Source organism: Suncus etruscus, chromosome 14, assembly GCF_024139225.1.
Source record: "Suncus etruscus isolate mSunEtr1 chromosome 14, mSunEtr1.pri.cur, whole genome shotgun sequence".
In the NCBI taxonomy this organism is placed as follows: Eukaryota; Metazoa; Chordata; class Mammalia; order Eulipotyphla; family Soricidae; genus Suncus; species Suncus etruscus.
In genome coordinates, this window is record NC_064861.1 from 18,914,518 (window position 1) to 18,933,245 (window position 18,728).

Here is an 18,728-nt window from a genome sequence, read left to right on the forward strand (position 1 = left end):
AGCATTGACCACTGAGGTTGTTCTTAATTTTCACCTTTATAAATGAGACCAGGTGAAGCATCTTTAGCTATGGCACAAAGCCTTAGCTTTGTGTATTTTGTATCACTTCCTTCCACAATATTCCCTGAAGTACTCTTATTGGTATGTAGCCATTTTCACTCTTTTTTTCTCCTTTTTTTTTTAAATAATAATTTTTATTTTGACCAAAGTGGATTACAAATCATTCACAGTAAAATTTTAGGTATATAGTGACATTGAATCAGGGACATTCTTACTACCAATGTTGTCCTCCCTCTCCCCGTGTTCCCAGCATGTATCCCATATCCTCCTTTGCTCCCTGGGCTCTAAGTATAAGTGGTCCCATCTGTGTCTATTTTTCACTCTTCTACTAGTGTGCTTTTTGTCTTTCACTGAACGATTTGCTCTGAGTGGAGCTAAGCACTTCATCTTCAGCACAAACATATAATCATTATTCAATAAAATTTGATTGAATTAAGAAACAAATACAATTATCTCCAAAATTATCTCCAAAAGTAGGAGGAACTATTTAGATGTCCATTCTATTATCTTTTGGAAAGAGTCAATAACAGAGGACCTGCTTAGTCGTTGGGTAATAGAAAGTTGACAATGACAGATAATATTCATCAAGTATTTTCTATATCCCAAACATCATCCTGAGTCTGTTACATGCATCACCTTCTCCAAAGTTGCTAGGTGAAGAGGCAGAGAAGGGAGAGTTGAGTTTTCTAAATTCACAAAGATGTTGAGAAAGAACCCACATTCAGACCCAGTAGGCCTCCGATGACTAGTTGCCCCCTCCCCTTATTATACTTTTCCAGCTGGTTCCTCCTTCAGTTAATTTGGCAGACTATTTCCCAGGGAGCCTCAATTTGTTGACCACATTCTAAAAATAAGATGTGAGTTGGAGTTGTCCCCCAAGCCTTGAGGATTTTTCATCAATTTTAGCACTTTAGGTAGAAGTGTTTACAGCACTTGTCGTTGAATAGAAATCCCAATTTTGTAGTTCACCAAGTGCAGAATTTCTAAATGTATTTTTTTTTTTTACTAATCTGAAGACTTTCTTCTACCTCTTTGAGTTTCTTTATCAGAGCAATTTTAACTCCTTTATGGCCCTTTTTCCATATCTTGGGAAGTTGAATTCTGCTGAATTGTGCTTTCTTTGTGCTTTATAGTCCCTTCAAGTCTCAACTTGCCATATGTTAGACTTTTTGTAATGTGCCCATTTTTTTTACGTACTTGAAATTTTTTTTTATACTTTCAAATTAATTTTTTTAGCTCTGGATCAGTAACTCTGAGAGTTAATCTACTTTTATTTTTTTTTGGCGCAAGGCACTGTAGTAGATTAGATTGAATTGTTTTGGCCTTTGCTGGCCCCTGTAGTGCTAAGATTTATTTTTAGAGTTGCTGGCTCAGTTGGAATGAGAGGGGGAGAGAGTCAGTTTCTGATGAAAGCATGCTCAGAAGAGGAAGGTTCCTGTTTTGTGGTTGTTTTTCTGATAATATTCCTGGGGTTCCAGATCTGAGACTCAAGTATCTGTCTGCTTGCCATACTTCTCAAGATCAGTACCCGTTTTGAGGTGTGCAAGTGGGTAGTCCAGGCTCCATAGTCTTTCTAGGCTCTTCCTTACCAGGGTCCAGACCTATGTGTTGCACTGTAGCATCTCTGTATTGGCTGCATATTGGTTCAAGGTGTGTGGTTATGCCACCATTTTTGCTGTGTCCCTCCCCAGGACCATTCTAGATTGGCTTTTCTGAGACATGTGTTCCTTAATCTAACTGAAGTCTTTGCATATTTCTCACTCACCTGCTGCCTATATATGCCACTCTCCTCCTCAGTCTTTCTTGGTCCCTAAAAGGCCAATAGTACCTTTATTGTGCCCTGAACAGCAGAATACCCCCTCTCCATAGCTTGTTCTGGTAAATTCTATGCTGTGTCTTAGAGCATCACTTTGTTTCCATCTTGGTCCCAGAATTTTCAGTTTTTGGATCTCTTATTTTGAGAGATTCTTTGTTCTGAGATTGTGAGATATGTTGTGAGATTACAGGAGAAAGGAAGGGAGGGAAGGAGGAAAGAAAGAAGGGGTAAAATGAAGGGAAGAGGAGGGAAAATGTAGGAAAGAAGGAAAAGCTAGGGTGGGAAGGAAGGAAAGAGGGAAAAAGGAGAGAGGAAAGGAAGGAGGAAATGAGAACAGGAGGGAAAGAAGGAAGGAGGAGAGGAAGGAAGGTCCACTGAAGCATTCTATGCTTTACAGACAGTAACTATTTTTTTCTAGACCATGTCCCAGCTGTTGTAGCAGGGCCAATTGGGAGTCTAATCTAAATGTTGCAAGAAAATAGCACCGGCCACTGTGAGGTTAGATCTGGGACATTCTTACCAGTGGGCACAGTGAATGAAGAATGAGCCAAGGGTGTCCTGTGTGGAGAGGAGAGATGGTGTCCCTGGTGAACTATTAGAGGAGAGGCAGTGTCATGGCAATGGGCTGGAGATAGTCCCCACAGAGCCTCATAGCTGTGATAAAATATGGGTTTTAGTCTAAGCAAGGGACCCAGCTGCAGGGAGTGGCAGTTTGACTCCAGCATTAGTTATACTCTAGACCAGGGGTCTTCAAACTACGGCCCGCGGGCCACATGTGGCCCGCAGAGGAGTCTGATCCGGCAGTGAGCGCTGTTTGGTTGCCAAGATACCTGTCAGCATATACCTTCAGTATATATCCAAATATCAGGAACCATGCACTCAAAATGGTAACCATCTTTGGTAGCATTTATGCCTGTGAACAGACTTTTTCAAGAATGAAACATCTGAAATCTCCAACCAGATCAAGATTAACTGATGCCCACTTGCATCACTTGTTACGACTGGCAGTGACAAATATGGAACCGGACATTGACCATCTCTTTAGCCAAAAGCAGGCCCACAGTTCCCATTGAAATACTGGTGCGTGATCTGTTTATTTATAAATGGTTTTCATTTTATTTATATAAGATATATGCAGTGTGAGTAGGAATTAGTAGCTCATACAGTCCGGCCTTCCAGCTCTCTAAGGGACCGTAATCCGGCCCCCACTTTAAAAAGTTTGAAGACCCCTGCTCTAGACAGACATTTTTGGGAAATTTTTTATAAACCAACTAAAAAATTAGAATCAAAAAATGAAGTGAGGTTTGTTTAAGAACCAACTTATTGCAAATCTCATATCAAAAGATACAGGTTTGAAGGTTTGAGCCTGCAAATCCTAATGAGTTGAGTGATCCCACCTTCTATGTCTTCTTGGGCATCACACATTCTTCAGGACCCATATTTTCTCCCACCTTTACCACCAGTTCTTTCCATCTTTTCTTTTACTTTTATCTTTCACCTTTTTACTTGTCTTTATTTCATTTGCTATGGCAGCCCTCATTCTGACTTCTTCAACATTTAGTCATATATCCTGTCTGTGGGGCCTACAGCACTATAGTTTCTAAATTCAGACTAATCAGTCTTGCAGTCAAAGTAATCAGTTGACAAATCTTATAATCCATCACATTTGAGTACCTACTGCATAGTAAGTTCTGCACTACCGATAGTAAGAATTTCAATAAAAGTAACTTCCATTTTCTTCTCTGAACACTTTGCCATTTAATGTGGGAAGGTGATGAATGAAAGGTGATGATTGGTTCATCCACAGACCAATTCATTCCATCATTCATTCGGCGGACATTTGCTTTCTGCCTGTTATGCATTAGTCATTATTGTTCTAAAAGATATGAGTTGAACAGTGGTGCTTTTCAGTGCAATTAGATGATCATGAAGGAGTAAAATAACACCATTCATATGTTGAGTGTTTACCAGAAGTTAGGTATTAATGACAAATATTTGTTCCTGCCAACAAGTGAATCTCCAGATTGAACTAACTCCCTGCTGGGTACACAGGCAAAAAGAGAAAGCTCGCATTGTCAGAGTGAGAGAAATATCTCAGAGGGGGACGGAATAATAAAATCAGGCTGGCTTATAATTTGTCAGTCCAAAAAGCTTTTAAGTCCTAGCTTATAAATGGATCCACTTCATGTTTGTTCTGCATTTTAAGGCATCATTGGATGATAAGTGGTATAAATTGAGCCTCCTCGGGCCTGCTGTCCTGGAGGTTGAGTTTTAAGCATTGAAACTTTATTGGAAATGACTGTCAGTCAATTGGGCTTTTTTCAGTCTTTCCTTACTCAAGAGAGGCACTAAATAATGGTTTGGTATCTATCCCTATTTTCTTTCTTAAAATTTTAATTCGTTTTCTAGGTTTTTCACTCTGCCCCCTTTATCTGCATTCTAATAGTTCTGCTAAAAATGACTAAAGTGGTATGAGAGAAGGGGAAAAAAGGGAAAGAAAAATTATCTGTCACATTGTGAACATAATTGATTCAATAAATAATGTCTTTCAATTCCCAAGGCAAACCTTAGAGTCTTCACTTATGTCAATTAGTGTTCAGAACGGTAAGTGGTGGCGTTCTTAATTTAGACTGATGGGGACTTCAGTGCTCACTTCCCAAGAAAGGTTTTAAAGAAATATCCTCGAGATTTATGTGCCCACTAGGCAATAAGTAGCTTGAAATAGAATGAACAATGTAGATGTTATTCTTCCTGAAAATAGGAGAACATTTAATTATTTTCTAGAGGTTTGTAAAAACAACAAACCAACTGGCTGTTGAAAGAAGAAAAGAAAGTTATTAGGTAGTGCTGAGGTACACAACTATAACAATTGTGATCCAGCAGTAGAACATTTAAAAGAATTTGGGCTTGCTTCCTGACCACACAAAAATTAATTGATTAATATCAGATAGATGCCCATCAAATATAATTCTACACATTTGGGGGCATTATCAGTGAATTTGAGACTAATGACAGGCTGTTGAGGATTATTTATCATCTGAGCAAAGGAGAAAAGAAGCTGGATTTGGGGGCATTTTTAGGAGGAAGATAATTCACAGTAAAATGAGAAGCTCCAGTGCTGATCCACAGATATTTACCTACACTGCAAGAGGAGAAGGGCAATTGTGTTTACTTTGCCAGGCAGATCAGTATTTATGATAGAAAAAGTTATGCCTGGGAGCAGCTCCCTTCTTATCACATATCTCCCATCTAAAATCTTCTAGGTAGTTAAAAGAAGCTAAAAAAGCTTGTTCTGAATTTGCTGAGTTTTAATCACTTTTAAGCAAAATACCTCTGTATGCTGGGATGCCACAGTTTGAAGTAGTTTGTACTGCTTCTCCTCTGTGAACTCCTAGAGGCCAGGAACTGTTGTATTTTTCATTATATTACCTTCAGTATGCAAATGTAAATGGGCTCTTTTGTTGAAAGTATGGGAGCAGAAATGAATGCATCATGGATAGGGATTAGATTGAATTTATCCACTGGTCTGTTCATTCCTGCCTTTATTTAACCTACTTGTTCTTTCAAAGATGAATAAGTTTAAAAGTTAAAGAGTATTAACCCCTTATCTGATGGGTATTGGGTGAATAGTTTCTCCCACGCAGTGGGTGGCTCTTGAATTCTGGGCACTATTTCCTTTGAGGTGCAGAAGCTTCTCAGCTTAATATACACCCATCTATTTATTTCTGCTTTCACTTGTTTGGAGAGTAGTGTTTCCTCAAAAACAAAACAAAACAAAACAAAACAAAAACCAAAAGATACCTTTAGTCTCAATGTCATGGAGTGTTTGATCTACATGTTATGGTTTCAGTTCTGATATGTAGGTCTTTAATCCATTTGGATTTTACCTTTGTAAATGGTGTTAACAGGAGGTCTAAGTTCACTTTTTTATAAGTGCCTAGCCAGTTGTGCCAACACCACTTATGAAAGAGGCCTTCTCTGTTCCATTTAGGATTTCTTGCACCTTTATAAAAAAATTAGGTGACAGTATATCTGGGAACATTCTCTGAGTACTCAAGCCTATTCCACTGATCTGAGGGTCTTTCTTTATTCCAATACCATGCTGTTCTGATAACTATTGCTTTGTAATACAGTTTAAAGTTGGGATAAATAATGCCTCCCATATTCCTTTTCCCAAGTATTGCTTTAGCTATTCGTGGGTGTTTATTGTTCCAAATGAATTTCAGAAGTGTTTGATCCACTTCTTTGAAAACTGTTATGGGTATCTTTAGAGGGATTGAATTAAATCTGTACAAAGCTTGGGGAGTATTATCATTTTAATGATATTAATCCTGCCAATCCAAGAGAAGGGTATGGATTTCCATTTCTGTGTGTCTTCTCTTATTTCTTGTAGCAGGGTTTTATAGTTTTCTTTGTATAGGTCCTTCACATCTTTAGTCAAGTTGACTCCAAGGTATTTGAGTTTATGTGAGACTAATGTGAATGGGGTTGTTTTCTTTTCTTTTTTTTTTTTTTTGGGCCACACCCTGTGACGCTCAGAGGTTACTCCTGGCTATGCGCTCAGAAGTTGCTCCTGGCTTCTTGGGGGACCATATGGGATGCCGGGGGATCGAACCGCGGTCCGTTCTAGGCTAGCGCAGGCAAGGCAGGCACCTTACCTCCAGCGCCACCGCCCGGCCCTTTCTGTTCTTTTTTTTTTTATTTTTTTTTGGGTTGTTTTCTTAATATTCATTTCTTCTCTATCATTATTGGTGTATAAAAGGCCATTGATTTCTGTGTGTTAATTTTACAGCCTGCTAATTGCTATATGCATCTGTTGTTTCTAAAAGTTTTTTGATAGAATCTTTAGGGTTTTCTAAGTATAGTATCATGTCATCTGCAAACAGTGAGAGCTTGACTTCTTCCTTTTCTATCTGGATTCCCTTGATATCTTTTTATTGCCTAATCACTATAGCAAGTACTTCCAGTACTATGTTAAATAGGAGTGGTGAGAGGGGGCAACCTTGTCTTGTACCGGAGTTTAGAGGGAAGGGTTTCAGTTTCTCTCCATTGAGAATATTTGCCATTGGCTTGTGATAGATGGCCTTGACTAGGTTGAGAAAGATTCCTTTCATTCCCATCTTGCTGAGTGTTTTTTATCAAGAATGGGTGTTGAGCTTTATCAAATGCTTTCTCTGTGTCTATTGATATACAAGGCACTGACAGAACTTTACAAGAAAAAACCATCTAACCCCATCAAAAAATGGGGAGAAGAAATGGACAGACATTTTGACAAAAAAGAAATACAAATGGCTAAAAGGCCCATGAAAAAATGCTCCACATCACTAATCATCAGGGAGATGCAAATCAGAACAACTATGAGGTACCATCTCATGCCACAGAGATTGGCATACATCAGAAAGAATGAGAACAAGCAGTGCTGGCGGGGATGTGAAGAGAAAGGAACTCTTATTGACTGCTGATGGGAATGCCGTCTGGTCCAACCTTTGTGGAAAGCGATATGAAGATTTCTCCAAAAGCTGGAAGTTGAGCTCCGATATGATCCAGCTATATACCACTCCTAGGGATATATCCTAGGAACACAAAAATACAATACAAAAATCCCTTTCTCACACCTATATTCATTGCAGCGTTGTTTACAATAGCCAGACTCTGGAAACAGCCTAGATGCTCTTCAATAGATGAATAGTTAAAGAAACTATGGTACGTATGCACAATGGAATATTATGCAATAATCAGAAGAGATAAAGTCATGAAATTTTTCTATACATGGATGTATATGGAATCTATTATGCTGAGTGAAATAAGTTAGAGGAAAAGAGATAAACACAGAATGGTCTCTCTCATCTATGGGTTTTGAGAAAAATGAAAAAACATTTGTGTAATGATTCTCAGAGACAAAATAGAGGAGGACTGGAGGGTCCAGCTCCTGACATGAAGCTCACTACAGGGATTGTTTAGTGCAGTCACAGAAATAATTACACTGAGAACTATCATAACAAAATGTGACTGAATGAGGGAAGTAGAAAGCCTGTCTAGAGTACAGGCCGGTGTGGGGTATTGGTCATGGGAATGTTGCAGTGGTGAATGATATGTGTGTGTGTGTGTGTGTGTGTGTGTGTGTGTGTGTATTAAAAAATCAAAAAAAAAAAGAAGAAAAGAAAAGATAAGGCCTCCCAATTCTTACCACAGGCTGAGTTCTTTACCCTGACTGTATAGAAAGAGGAGGTACAGTAAATGCACCCCATATACACCTCAACCCAGGCCCTTTGCCTGTCTGTATTGTGAATTGGGGGACAAAAAAAATAAAAGTTCAAGAGTATAATGCTTATTGGATATAAATGTGGTCAGCCCAAGGCACCCAGCACAGTGACGGGCAGGGTGGTTACCAGAATCAGGCCTCTGACTCTTGCCAGTTATTTACTGGTTTGATCAGCCAAGACACAGCACTCTGTGGGCATCTGTATGATCCTTTGATTCAGTAGTTTCCAACGTTTTACACCTGTGAAATGGTAAAAATAGAAGAATTTTATGGACTGTTAAGGCAGAAATAAAAAACATTATTTATAATAGCATTTGGTGTATTCATTTTAAACTTAATATTTAAAAAAAGAATTATCCAGACATACCAGGTGTCATTAAGCAACAATACCTTTTTCACAGGCTGGCAGAATGTTTCTGCTGACTGGTGGTAAACCTCTGCCTTAATTGGTGTGTTTTCCTTTGAAGAGAGTGACAACATTTGTGGGAATGGTTATGCAGGCTCTGAGACTTTTCTGAAATCTCAAGAAATGCTACATTGTGTTGAGTGTTCTTCAGTGCTAAATCTGGTAGACTTGATTATATTCTCTAGAGATCTACGGCTCTTCTCCATCCCTAAGCTCAATACCAACCCCGAGTAAAATCTCTATTTATCCTTCTAACCCATTCATTAATTCCTATCTTGTCCTATCATTGTACTACTGGGGTATTTATTGAAAGTACAGAACTGAAGGGTTTGAAACGTATTAAAAAATAACCTTCCTGACAGTGACCCTATTTGGGAAGGCAGGTGTTGGGATCACTCTTAGGATATTCCTGATTGTGCTCAAGTATGAATCACCCTGGATATAAGGGAATACGTAGAGCTGGAATTGATCTGGGTTTGGCTTCCTGCAAAGTAAGAGTCTTATGTGCAGCACTGTCTCAGCTTTGATTGCATTATTATCTAAATCATGCTTATGCTCTGTGAATATATGCAACTCCCTGTTCCCCTTCAATGTGGATTTCCTTCAGACCCACATTCAAAATTACATTCAAATTCTGTCCTTCCATCAGAATGTTGATTCTCTGGAGTCCAGAATTTGTCTTAGAAGGAGGAAAGTGGGAATTTCTGCCTTTTTTTTTTCCAGGATAGAATTTGACTGGACTAAGTTGGTAGAAAGGTTGGTAGCTACGGTAATGAAGAAATGTTAGAAAGGTGCTCTACAACCTGAGTAGAAGGCTCCTGTTTTCTTCTTGACCTAATTTCTTAAAAACTGATACAAACACTCAATGAAATACTATGTAGCTGTAAGGAATGATTCAATAATGTAATTTGCCACAACATGGATGGAACTGGAAGATATGTTAAATAAAGTAATCCAGAAGGATAAATACAGAAGGATATCATTTATATGTGGTATTTAGAGTAACTGCATGAAGAAATGCAATGGTTTTAATGGGGGGTTGTTGAGAACACTCTAGGACCCAGAGTATAGTGAGGAAAAAAAGAAATTGAGTGAGCAAGGAGAAACACAAATATGAAAGATGAAAGGCCAAAGGGTCACAGATACAATGGTAGTGTTAAAAAAGAAAGGACAGAACTGGGGCTGGAGCGATAGCACAGTGCTAGGGCATTTGCCTTGCATGCAGCTGACCCAGGACAGACCTAGGTTTAATCCCTGGCATCCCATATGATCTCTCTTGCCAGGAGTGATTTCTGAGTGTGGCCCCAAAACAAAAACAAAAGCAAAAAAAAAAAGGACAGAACTAAATATCTAAGTCAGAGTTAACAATAAAATCAAGAGACCTAAACTTTAACAAACAAAATTAAAAATGGGCCTGATATGATGTTAGGCTGGGGAGGAAAACATTGGTAGAGAGAGATTGACACTGATGGTGGGATTGGCCCTGAAACATTGTATGTCTAAAACCCAATGATGAATAACTTTGTAAATAAAAATGGTTTAAATTAAATTTTTAAAAAAAATACAATGTATCTTGGAAAAATAAAATTGTCAAAACAAATTACTTACACCCCTTTGAATTTCTGTATCCTCATCAGTAAGTAACATGAGAAAAAGCAAGAATAGAACAAAACCACCAAGGTTAGTCTGAGATCAGATTTTGTGGCCAGCTTTCTGATTGGACAGACTCAGAAATGGCCATCAACATGCAATACACTACTGGAAAGGTCTCACTCCTCTGAAGGGAGTGAGCGAGCAGGTTTAGGCAGAAGATAGGATCCAAATTTAATGCAGTCCCAGGAACAGTCTTTGTTGAAGTCATGGGCAGCTGTGATGATGGATGCCCTTCCAGGTCAATATGAAATAAGAGTAGAAACATGGGCGCTTTTCGATATACTCCAATTGCTGATTGTGGATTATCCCAGAGAGGAGATAGCCTAATGTCTGGGAAGGCAGCTGCTTTGGTTGAGTATAATTGCCAGCAGCAGCCTTTAATTTAGGTAGATGAAGAATGGATGTCTGCATGCTAAAGACTTTTCATAGTGTGTCCCAGCACCCACTACCCAGTTTAATGAACATAAAAGCCATAGCAATGAATGTTGCACTGTTGTAAAGTGGTCAATAAATATTAATTATTTCTGCTGTGCTGCTTGATCTGGCAATGGGACTTAATAGCTGGACCACTTTCATGAAATTATATAACTTCTCTCAAGCTTTCTTCCTTTTATTTTCCTTCTAGTTTGGTCAGTGCATTTGTTTTATTTACTTATTCATATTTTGCCATGGTTTTATTACCTTTTATGGTGGCATGAACCTGTATCAGACTGTTTTCTTGTGTGGAAAATGGAAATCCTAAGCTCTCTTTGCTTTTCTCACTGAATATTTTGAACACCTGCGGGGATAATGCATGTAAAATTTTTGAGTGAAATATTGTAAAAAAATTTTAAAGCATGGCTATGAGCCTACTTTTTGCAATGAATATCATGGATTTCTTGGAGTGAAAAGGTTGTGATAAATGTGAAAGGCTTGTCCATGAAATATGGCATTTTGATTTTTCTTCTTTCCCCAGGGAATTCGAATAATGGAGATGCTGCTAAAGGAACAGTGTGGTGCCCCTTTAGTGGAATAAAAATTATCAGTGAGTATCAAAGCAAAACCGGAATTATTTACAAAAGCCCTGTTTTCGTGGTTAGAAACCAGGTATTATGTACTGGGCCTTTCTGGGCTATTTGTGCTGGACTTTGCCCAGCCATATGCAGTGTCCTGTCTCACATACATTTTCTTGTCTGTTTGGTACCTTTATTTACTTTGTTCTTTGCTTTTTCAGAGTAATTTTCTACACTGTGCTGGGTTACAACCATATTAAAATTGTTTAAACTTTTTAGCACACTCCACCATGATCTTGAGTCTCAAGATGCTATAGAGTCATAGGGTCAAAAATTCAGGATTAACTGAAACTTAACTAGAATGTTCCCAGCATAATGAAAGATATCCTAAAAGTTGTGTTAGAGCAGGAAGGAAAACAAAGAAATGGACATGTTGATTTACTGTGAAAAAGTTTTCTTCACTCATATGTGTATTCACCTTCTTTTGGGAAAGATTGCCTGATATGCTATGGAGAAGGATTCTAAGACTTATGAAGAATTTTCAGATTTTGTTAACAGTCTCGATTGATTGATAATATCTACCATAGTGGCAGAATGGAAGAAAGATAGGACCTGTCCCCTCTAATTTAGGCCATATGATGTAGAGTTAACAGTTGAATGGGTAGATAGCAGGGGGATTTTAGAACTACTTCATTTGATCCTTAAGATTTATTATCTACATCAAGGATTGGTCTTTATAGTGAAAAGGGCAGTGCAAAGTTATTTCAAGGAGAACAAAACCTAAAATAAATGAGTCTAGCTGACCTGTATCTTACAAAATTTATAGACCTTAGATTTTCAACATCTTGAAGTAGGTGAAACCTGTGAGAAAAGCAAATAATGTCTTAATTCACAAATGCCCTAAGCTTCTCCATGCTGGTTTAAATCTATAGAATTACACATGTTTTGGCTGTAAGTACCCTAGATCTAATTGTGATATAATTAGAAGTTATAAGGAACTTTATATGAAAGTGTGTCTTCATTCACTGACCAGACCCATATGGTCCCCTGAGTCTGACAGGAATGATTTCTGAACTCAGAGCCAGAAGTAGCCCCTGAGCACCACTGAGTGTGGCCCAGAAATAAAAAGCAAACAAAAAAATTAAAAAAAAATTCAAATTCACATTCACAGGCTAGACCGAACATTCTAATAAATGTTAAGCCTCTGTATACTTAATATATTGATAGATTTGTTCATTTCTATTTAAGATAATTTCACTTAGCACGGGCATGGCACAGTAGTTGATCAGAAAAAATAGAAGTGGAATTTAAATATGTTGTCAAGATTGTTGTGCTGCAGAACTGTTGTGTTGTTTTGTAGAACTTGGAGACATTTGTTTTTCCCAGTCTCTTCTTTAAGTAGCTCTAGTACGCACACACCAGGGAACAGATTTCATCTCACCTTGAAGAGTGAGAACCAAAGTCATCACAAAGTACAAGAAGAGAATGAGGGTACTCATCTTACAAATATCTACTGGTTTTCAAACTTTAGAATTGTGATTTTGACACTGTAGTAAAGGGGAAATTTATAAAACAGGTTGGTGGTGGCAAGGAAACTGTTGAAGTGCCCATGCCCATGTCCCTGATTCTGTAGGTCTGGAATGAGGCAAGAACTTGTTTGATTAATTAATTAATTAATTAATTAATTTTAAAAATAAGTTCCCAGGAGTTGCTACTGCCAGTCTGGAGATAGTATGTGGAAAACTACCATATTTCTCAGCATATAAGACAACTTTTTAACCCAGGGGTGGTGAACAGGATTTTTAACCCTCACTCAAAATGGCAAAATGCAATATGTGTTTAATATATTATTGTTAAAATTATATGCTTTTGTGTGAGTGTGTGTCTGTTTTGGCAGGTCACTGCGTGGTGTGGCTCTCTGACTCTCACAGCTTAAAATTTTGGCTCTTTGTGGCAAACTTGTTCGCCACCCCTGTTTTAATCCATGAAAAATGTCTTAATAGTCAGGAGTCGTTTTATATGCTGGTATATGGTATGCTGAAACTTACTCCAGCTTCAGGGATGAGTGAGTGATCTGCCCTCCTCTTACCACTGCATCCCATCCAGCTGCCAGGCGTCATCATTCAATCCTCTGCTTGTTCTGATTCATCTTTTAGGGCACACAGAGGAGCTGAGTTACTGAGTGCTGCTTCCCATCTAGCTGCTGGGTGTCATCGCTGGTATGTGGCTTTCTGATGCTCAGTCCTCTGCCTGTCCTGATTCATCTTTCAGGCCACACAGAGGAGCTGAATTACTGAGCGCCGCATCTCATCCAGCCAAGGAGTATGCAGTTTTCCAGTGCTCAGTCCTTATTTCAGCTTTTATGAGCCTCTAGAGGTCTTATTAATCACTGCACCCCAGCCAGCTGCTCTTGGAGGAGCCCCCTCTCCCTGCTCTCAATGTATATCACAATTAAAAAAATCACACTTACTACAAATGACAAATGTAAAATGATTGTTGGCACTCCAGAGTCTAGCTTTATATACTGTTAATCTCTGAGGGTTCTACTTTTTTTTTTCTCTTATGTTTTTATAATTTCCACTTTGTGTGCATTAAGAGAGGTAGTCTTATATGACGAATATAGCCCAAACCCTATATTTTAACAGGAAAAGTAGGGAGTCGTCTTATACGCCGGAAAATACAGTATTTTTTGCTTATTTTTGGGAGGGGCACACCCAGTGACACTCAGGGGTTACTCTTGGCTGTGTGCTCAGAAATCACCTCTGGCTTAGGGGACCACTTGGGATGCAGGGATCGCACCACAGTCTATCCTACATTAGTGCATACAAGGCAAATGCCCTCTTGCTTGTGCCATTACTCCAGCGCCTGGAAAACTATTTCATGACATGGGGCTTGACTTCTGAATGGAAACAGATTAGTGCAAGGGCATAGGAAGCTAATCGCTGGGGCTTTGCCCCATATTTGATGACTTTAATCAGAGAACTGATTGTCTTTGTGTGACTTTCCCCTGATTTTATCATCACAGCCTCTTATGTTTGCCTCTGTGCTTCTTGAATCTTGATAAGCACCACACTGGAGCTAAAAACTACTGAGAAAGGAAGCAAAGGGACTCATGTCTAATTTTTTTAATAATTACTTTATTTGAACATTGTGGTTACAAAAATTGCTCATGATTGAGTTTCAGTCAAACAACATATACTTTCCTTCACCAGTACAGATTTTCCATCACCGATGTCCCCAAATTCCCTTTTACTTTCCCCTATGCCTGCCCTCTCTCTCTCTGTCTCTCTCTCACCATTTATTCCCCTTTTAGACACTATGGTTTTAACTATTATTAATGAAGTCCTACCAAGTATATCACTTTATCCCCTTTCAGCATCCCGTTTTTGTCCAGAGTGATCAGTTCCAACTATCATTGTCATGGTGGACCCTTCTCTGCCTAACTCTTTGTGGAAAGCTTCCTACATGGAGTGGTCCTCCTGGCCCTTATTTCTATAGTCTTGGGATATTATTACCATATTATCTTTTATTTTCTTATATCCCACAAGTGAGTGAGATGATTCTTTGTCTATCCCCATATATTCAATTCATTTCACTTAGCATAATACTCTCTATATCCATCCATGGAATAAGCAAATTTCATGACTTCATTTTTCCTAACTGTTGCATAGTATTCCATTGTGTAGATGTACCATGATTTCTTTAGCTACTCATCTGTCTTGGGCACTTGGGTTGTTTCCATATTCTGACTATTGTAAATAGACACCTACTTTTGTTTTAAATTTTAGCTTGTGAGTCTGATGGAAGGTGTTGATGGTGAAAATGAGTATTATGTTGTCTTAAATGACCCATTATTTGTTTGTTCCATTTGTTCCACTGTTCGATTTGTGGTTGAGAGCTAAACAATGAACTCAAGACCTTGAAAATTATTTCTCCACTCTTTTGTAAAATAGTTTAGGTCTGGAACAGAGTCAGGACTTCAGTGAAGGGAAGTGACAAACAATGGGATTGAGTTCCCACAAGACTGAATATTCCAAACCCCTAATTTAACATGAATTTTCTTAGAACAGCAAAGGTAAAATGTAAGAGGTACATTCTCTTATTACCTAAATATATATACAATTACTGAAAGTTAGATGCTGTTGAAGAGGCTTGATTTTTTTCCCTAAATCTGTCTTTTTGCATGTTATTATTTACATCTGATTAAATTGCCTCTTATAAGTATAAGAAATATGTTTATAAGCATATTTGAGAAATAGTGATTGAGAAATAGTTATTTGAGAAATAATGAAATATAAGCATCACCAAAAAAAAAAAGAAATGAAAGAAAGTTTTGAGACTTTGGAAATACTGTAATGTAGTTGCCAGTTCATTTTCTTTCTATTTTCACCCCTTCTTTCAACTATTTTTAGACTTTACCAACTTGTGTGCCTGTTTTCATGGAATTAAACATTTTTTTCCCTTCAGAGTTAGTAGTCTGGAAAATAGAAGCCTAATTGTAGGTGTGGGAATCTACTTATTTATTTTATTAAGGAATTGTGGGAACTGCAGGGCACACCCTGCAGTTAGCCAGGGCTATTCCTAGCTCTGATGGAACCATCTGTGGTGTTGGGGATTGGAACCAGGTCATAGTAGTCCTACAACTGCATGCATGGCGATCACCATCCCTTCTGTACTATCTCTCTGGCCTGAATTGATGGCTTTCTTGTGGAGTAAAATGCTATATTAAGATAAAAGGGTGAAATGAGCTCTAGAGCAGGGCTGAGCAAATTCTAATCCACAAGCCAAATTCATCCTACTGCCTGCTTTGTGAATGTGGTTTTCTCTGTATGCACCAGTGTCCAGGCATGCAACAGCTTTCACTGCAGAGTGACCAGCTGTGACAGAGGCTTTCAGTCCCCAAAGCCAAAAATACGTTCTGCTTCATCCATTAAGAAAAGTGCTACCCCCTGTGTTAGAGCAGGGGATAGTGTCTCTTAAATGAACATCAAGGGAGTCTTATGCCATTATTTATCTTTTAAATAATGCCGGAAGATCACACCCTTCCACTTTTCTAAAGACAGTAGGGTGGCAGCTTACTTTTCAGCACTGGCTTCAGCATCATTACTTGGATGATGTTGTATTAAGGTACAAAAATTTAAGATGATCATAATGTACCAAGTTAAAAACATGAGAAATATATGTAGGCATTTGTTTACTAGGGAATGCCCCAAGGTATGACAGTTGGTAGAAGAGATGGATCTACACTTAGACAAATTGCTAAGGTTGAAGCTTACAATTCATAATTTTTTATTGTTTTTATTGTTTTTGTGTTAAGGCCACATTTAACAGTGTTCAGGGATTAATCCTGGCTCTATACTCAGGGCTTGGAGAACCACACTGGTTGCTAGGGATTGAACACGGGTTGATTATGTGCAAGGCGAGATCCCAGTTCTCTCTGTTATTGCTATGGCTCCACAATTCTTAATTTTCTTTTTGGCTTTTGTGCCACACCCAGAGATGCTCAGGGCCATGTACAGGCTCTGCACTTAGAAATTTCTCCTGGCAGGTTTTGGGGACGATATGAGATGCCAGAGATCAAACTTGAATTGGTTGCATGCAAGGCAAACACTCTACACACTATGCAATCATTCCAGTCCCCAATTCTTAATTTTTTAATGACACATTTTGTGGGACTGGTCCAGATGTGCTTAAGTACACAGAATTTAGTCTTTCATATATACCTGATCTTAGTTGAAATTTATACAGAATGTGACTACACTAGATGGAGAATTGATGATCTTCACCAGAACTAATTGGCATGTATATTTTTGTGTGTGTTTGAAATTAGAAAGTTTATAAGGGAATTTTATCCTGAGCTAAAGTAGAGGTGCATAAATCTCACTAACCAATATGCTTGTGTTTCTGCTGCCAGTCCACTTGATAGATTTTTGATTTCCTGTCATTTTTTGAATAAAACAAATGGCCCTGATGTCTGGTTGTTCTTGCTGCTGGCTGTTGGAAATGGGGCTTGGTTAAGTTTGATATCATAGCTGTGTTCTTTCTGCTGGAATGATTAAGACTTCAATTTTAGCTCTGTCCTAACTGTTCTTTGAATCAACTTCTCTGGGAAAAGGGACTTGCTAAAATGAGGCGCTTGCTTGCTTTGGAGATTATTAGGAAGCAGAAATACAATTTCTTCAAGAATTATCCATCGTGCTAGAATTCAACTGAGTTTTTAAGAGTTGTTTTAGAGAAGAGGCAAATAAGTATTGGTTAGAGACACTGTTAGGTGATAAACTCTGTTTTCTCTTGCAGGAGATATATGTGGTATATCTACTTAGGCTCAAGAATCACTTCCCAGCCACTTACGTTATAGATCCAGTTTTGCAAATACACTTTTAAAGATGCAGTGTTGGCAGCATAAAGGAAAGGAGGAACCCTTGTGCCAGGACTGAAATAAGAAACTACCTTGGATTGTGCCTCAAACAGCAGCATTCACTTCAGCTGGAATTTTATAATCTGGATTCTTTATGATTTTCTAAATAAAGCAAATATCCATGCAAACTGAATTCATCCTTCTTCAGGATATCCTGCTAACTTCCTAACAACATGTCAGGTCAGCCAAGGACAAAGAAAGAACTGAAAATTTATGTGTATGTTCTTAAGTCACTAGCATCATTGCTTATATGATTTGGGGGGGGGGTGGTATACCACACCCAACGGTGCTCAGGTATTGCTCTTGACTCTGTGCTCAGAGATCATTTTTGGTAAGGCTTAGGGGATCATCTGGAGTTCCAGGGATTGAATTTGGGTTGGCTGTGTACAAGACAAATACCTTACCTACTGTGTTACCACTTTGGCTCCATGCTTTAGGATTCTTGAGAGAACATGAAGTGGAGAGTCTTCAAAAAGAATGGAATTAAGAGTTGGGAAGAGAAGCATACCAACTCCTGTGTTGAGACATTTGACCATTTGTGGTTTTGCTGTACAAATGGACAGAAGTAGGGTGAGAGCTTCCTGTCTGTGTCATGGTGATTATACAGGTTTGATGTGAAAAAAAAAAATCACAGATTTGGATCAAACAGACAGACCTTGGTTTGAACTCAAGTGCCAAATTCTGCCAACTCAATAATCTTTGACATTTTTTTTGAGAGAGACATCTCAGTTGTTCTAAGCCCATTTTTTAAAGTTGTAGAATGGGAAATGCGATGGAATAAACTTTCTGAGATTATCAGACTGATTTGACACCTTATGTGTAAAGTGCCTGGCATGCAACCTGGTTCATTATAGAAGTTCATTAATAGCCATTCTTATTATGTGGAACAATTTTTTAAAATGTGCTTCTAAAATGTAAAGTAAAGTAGTATTACTGTATCAAAATTAGATGACAGTAGTTTGCATTTATCATGATCAGGAGCCAAAATATAAGTGCCACTACCTGTGAGACTGAAGAATGCTTGGAATTCATCTTTTTAAGATAAAAAGTGGGCCATTATTGGAAAGTTGTAGGAAAATTGTTCTTTTTTAATAATAAAACATTTCCCACTTATTCCATTG

The 18,728-nt window shown here is 38.3% G+C and overlaps 1 protein-coding gene and 1 non-coding gene across 2 annotated transcripts in view; both read left to right on the forward strand.

The window, feature by feature from the left end:
- PRELID2 (PRELI domain containing 2) overlaps positions 1–17,663 on the forward strand; it is a 92,687-nt gene extending 75,024 nt beyond the window's left edge. Inside the window, exons 6-7 of the mRNA XM_049786962.1 lie at positions 11,153–11,221; positions 17,487–17,663. Coding sequence (XP_049642919.1) covers positions 11,153–11,212 — 60 coding nt within the window. The 3' untranslated portion in view covers positions 11,213–11,221; positions 17,487–17,663. The remainder of the gene's footprint in view (positions 1–11,152; positions 11,222–17,486) is intronic.
- Positions 8,047–8,178, forward strand: LOC126028753 (small nucleolar RNA SNORA51). Its single transcript, XR_007502469.1, has one exon. It is a non-coding gene; the product is annotated as a small nucleolar RNA SNORA51 (small nucleolar RNA).
- Positions 17,664–18,728: the final 1,065 nt, after the last annotated feature.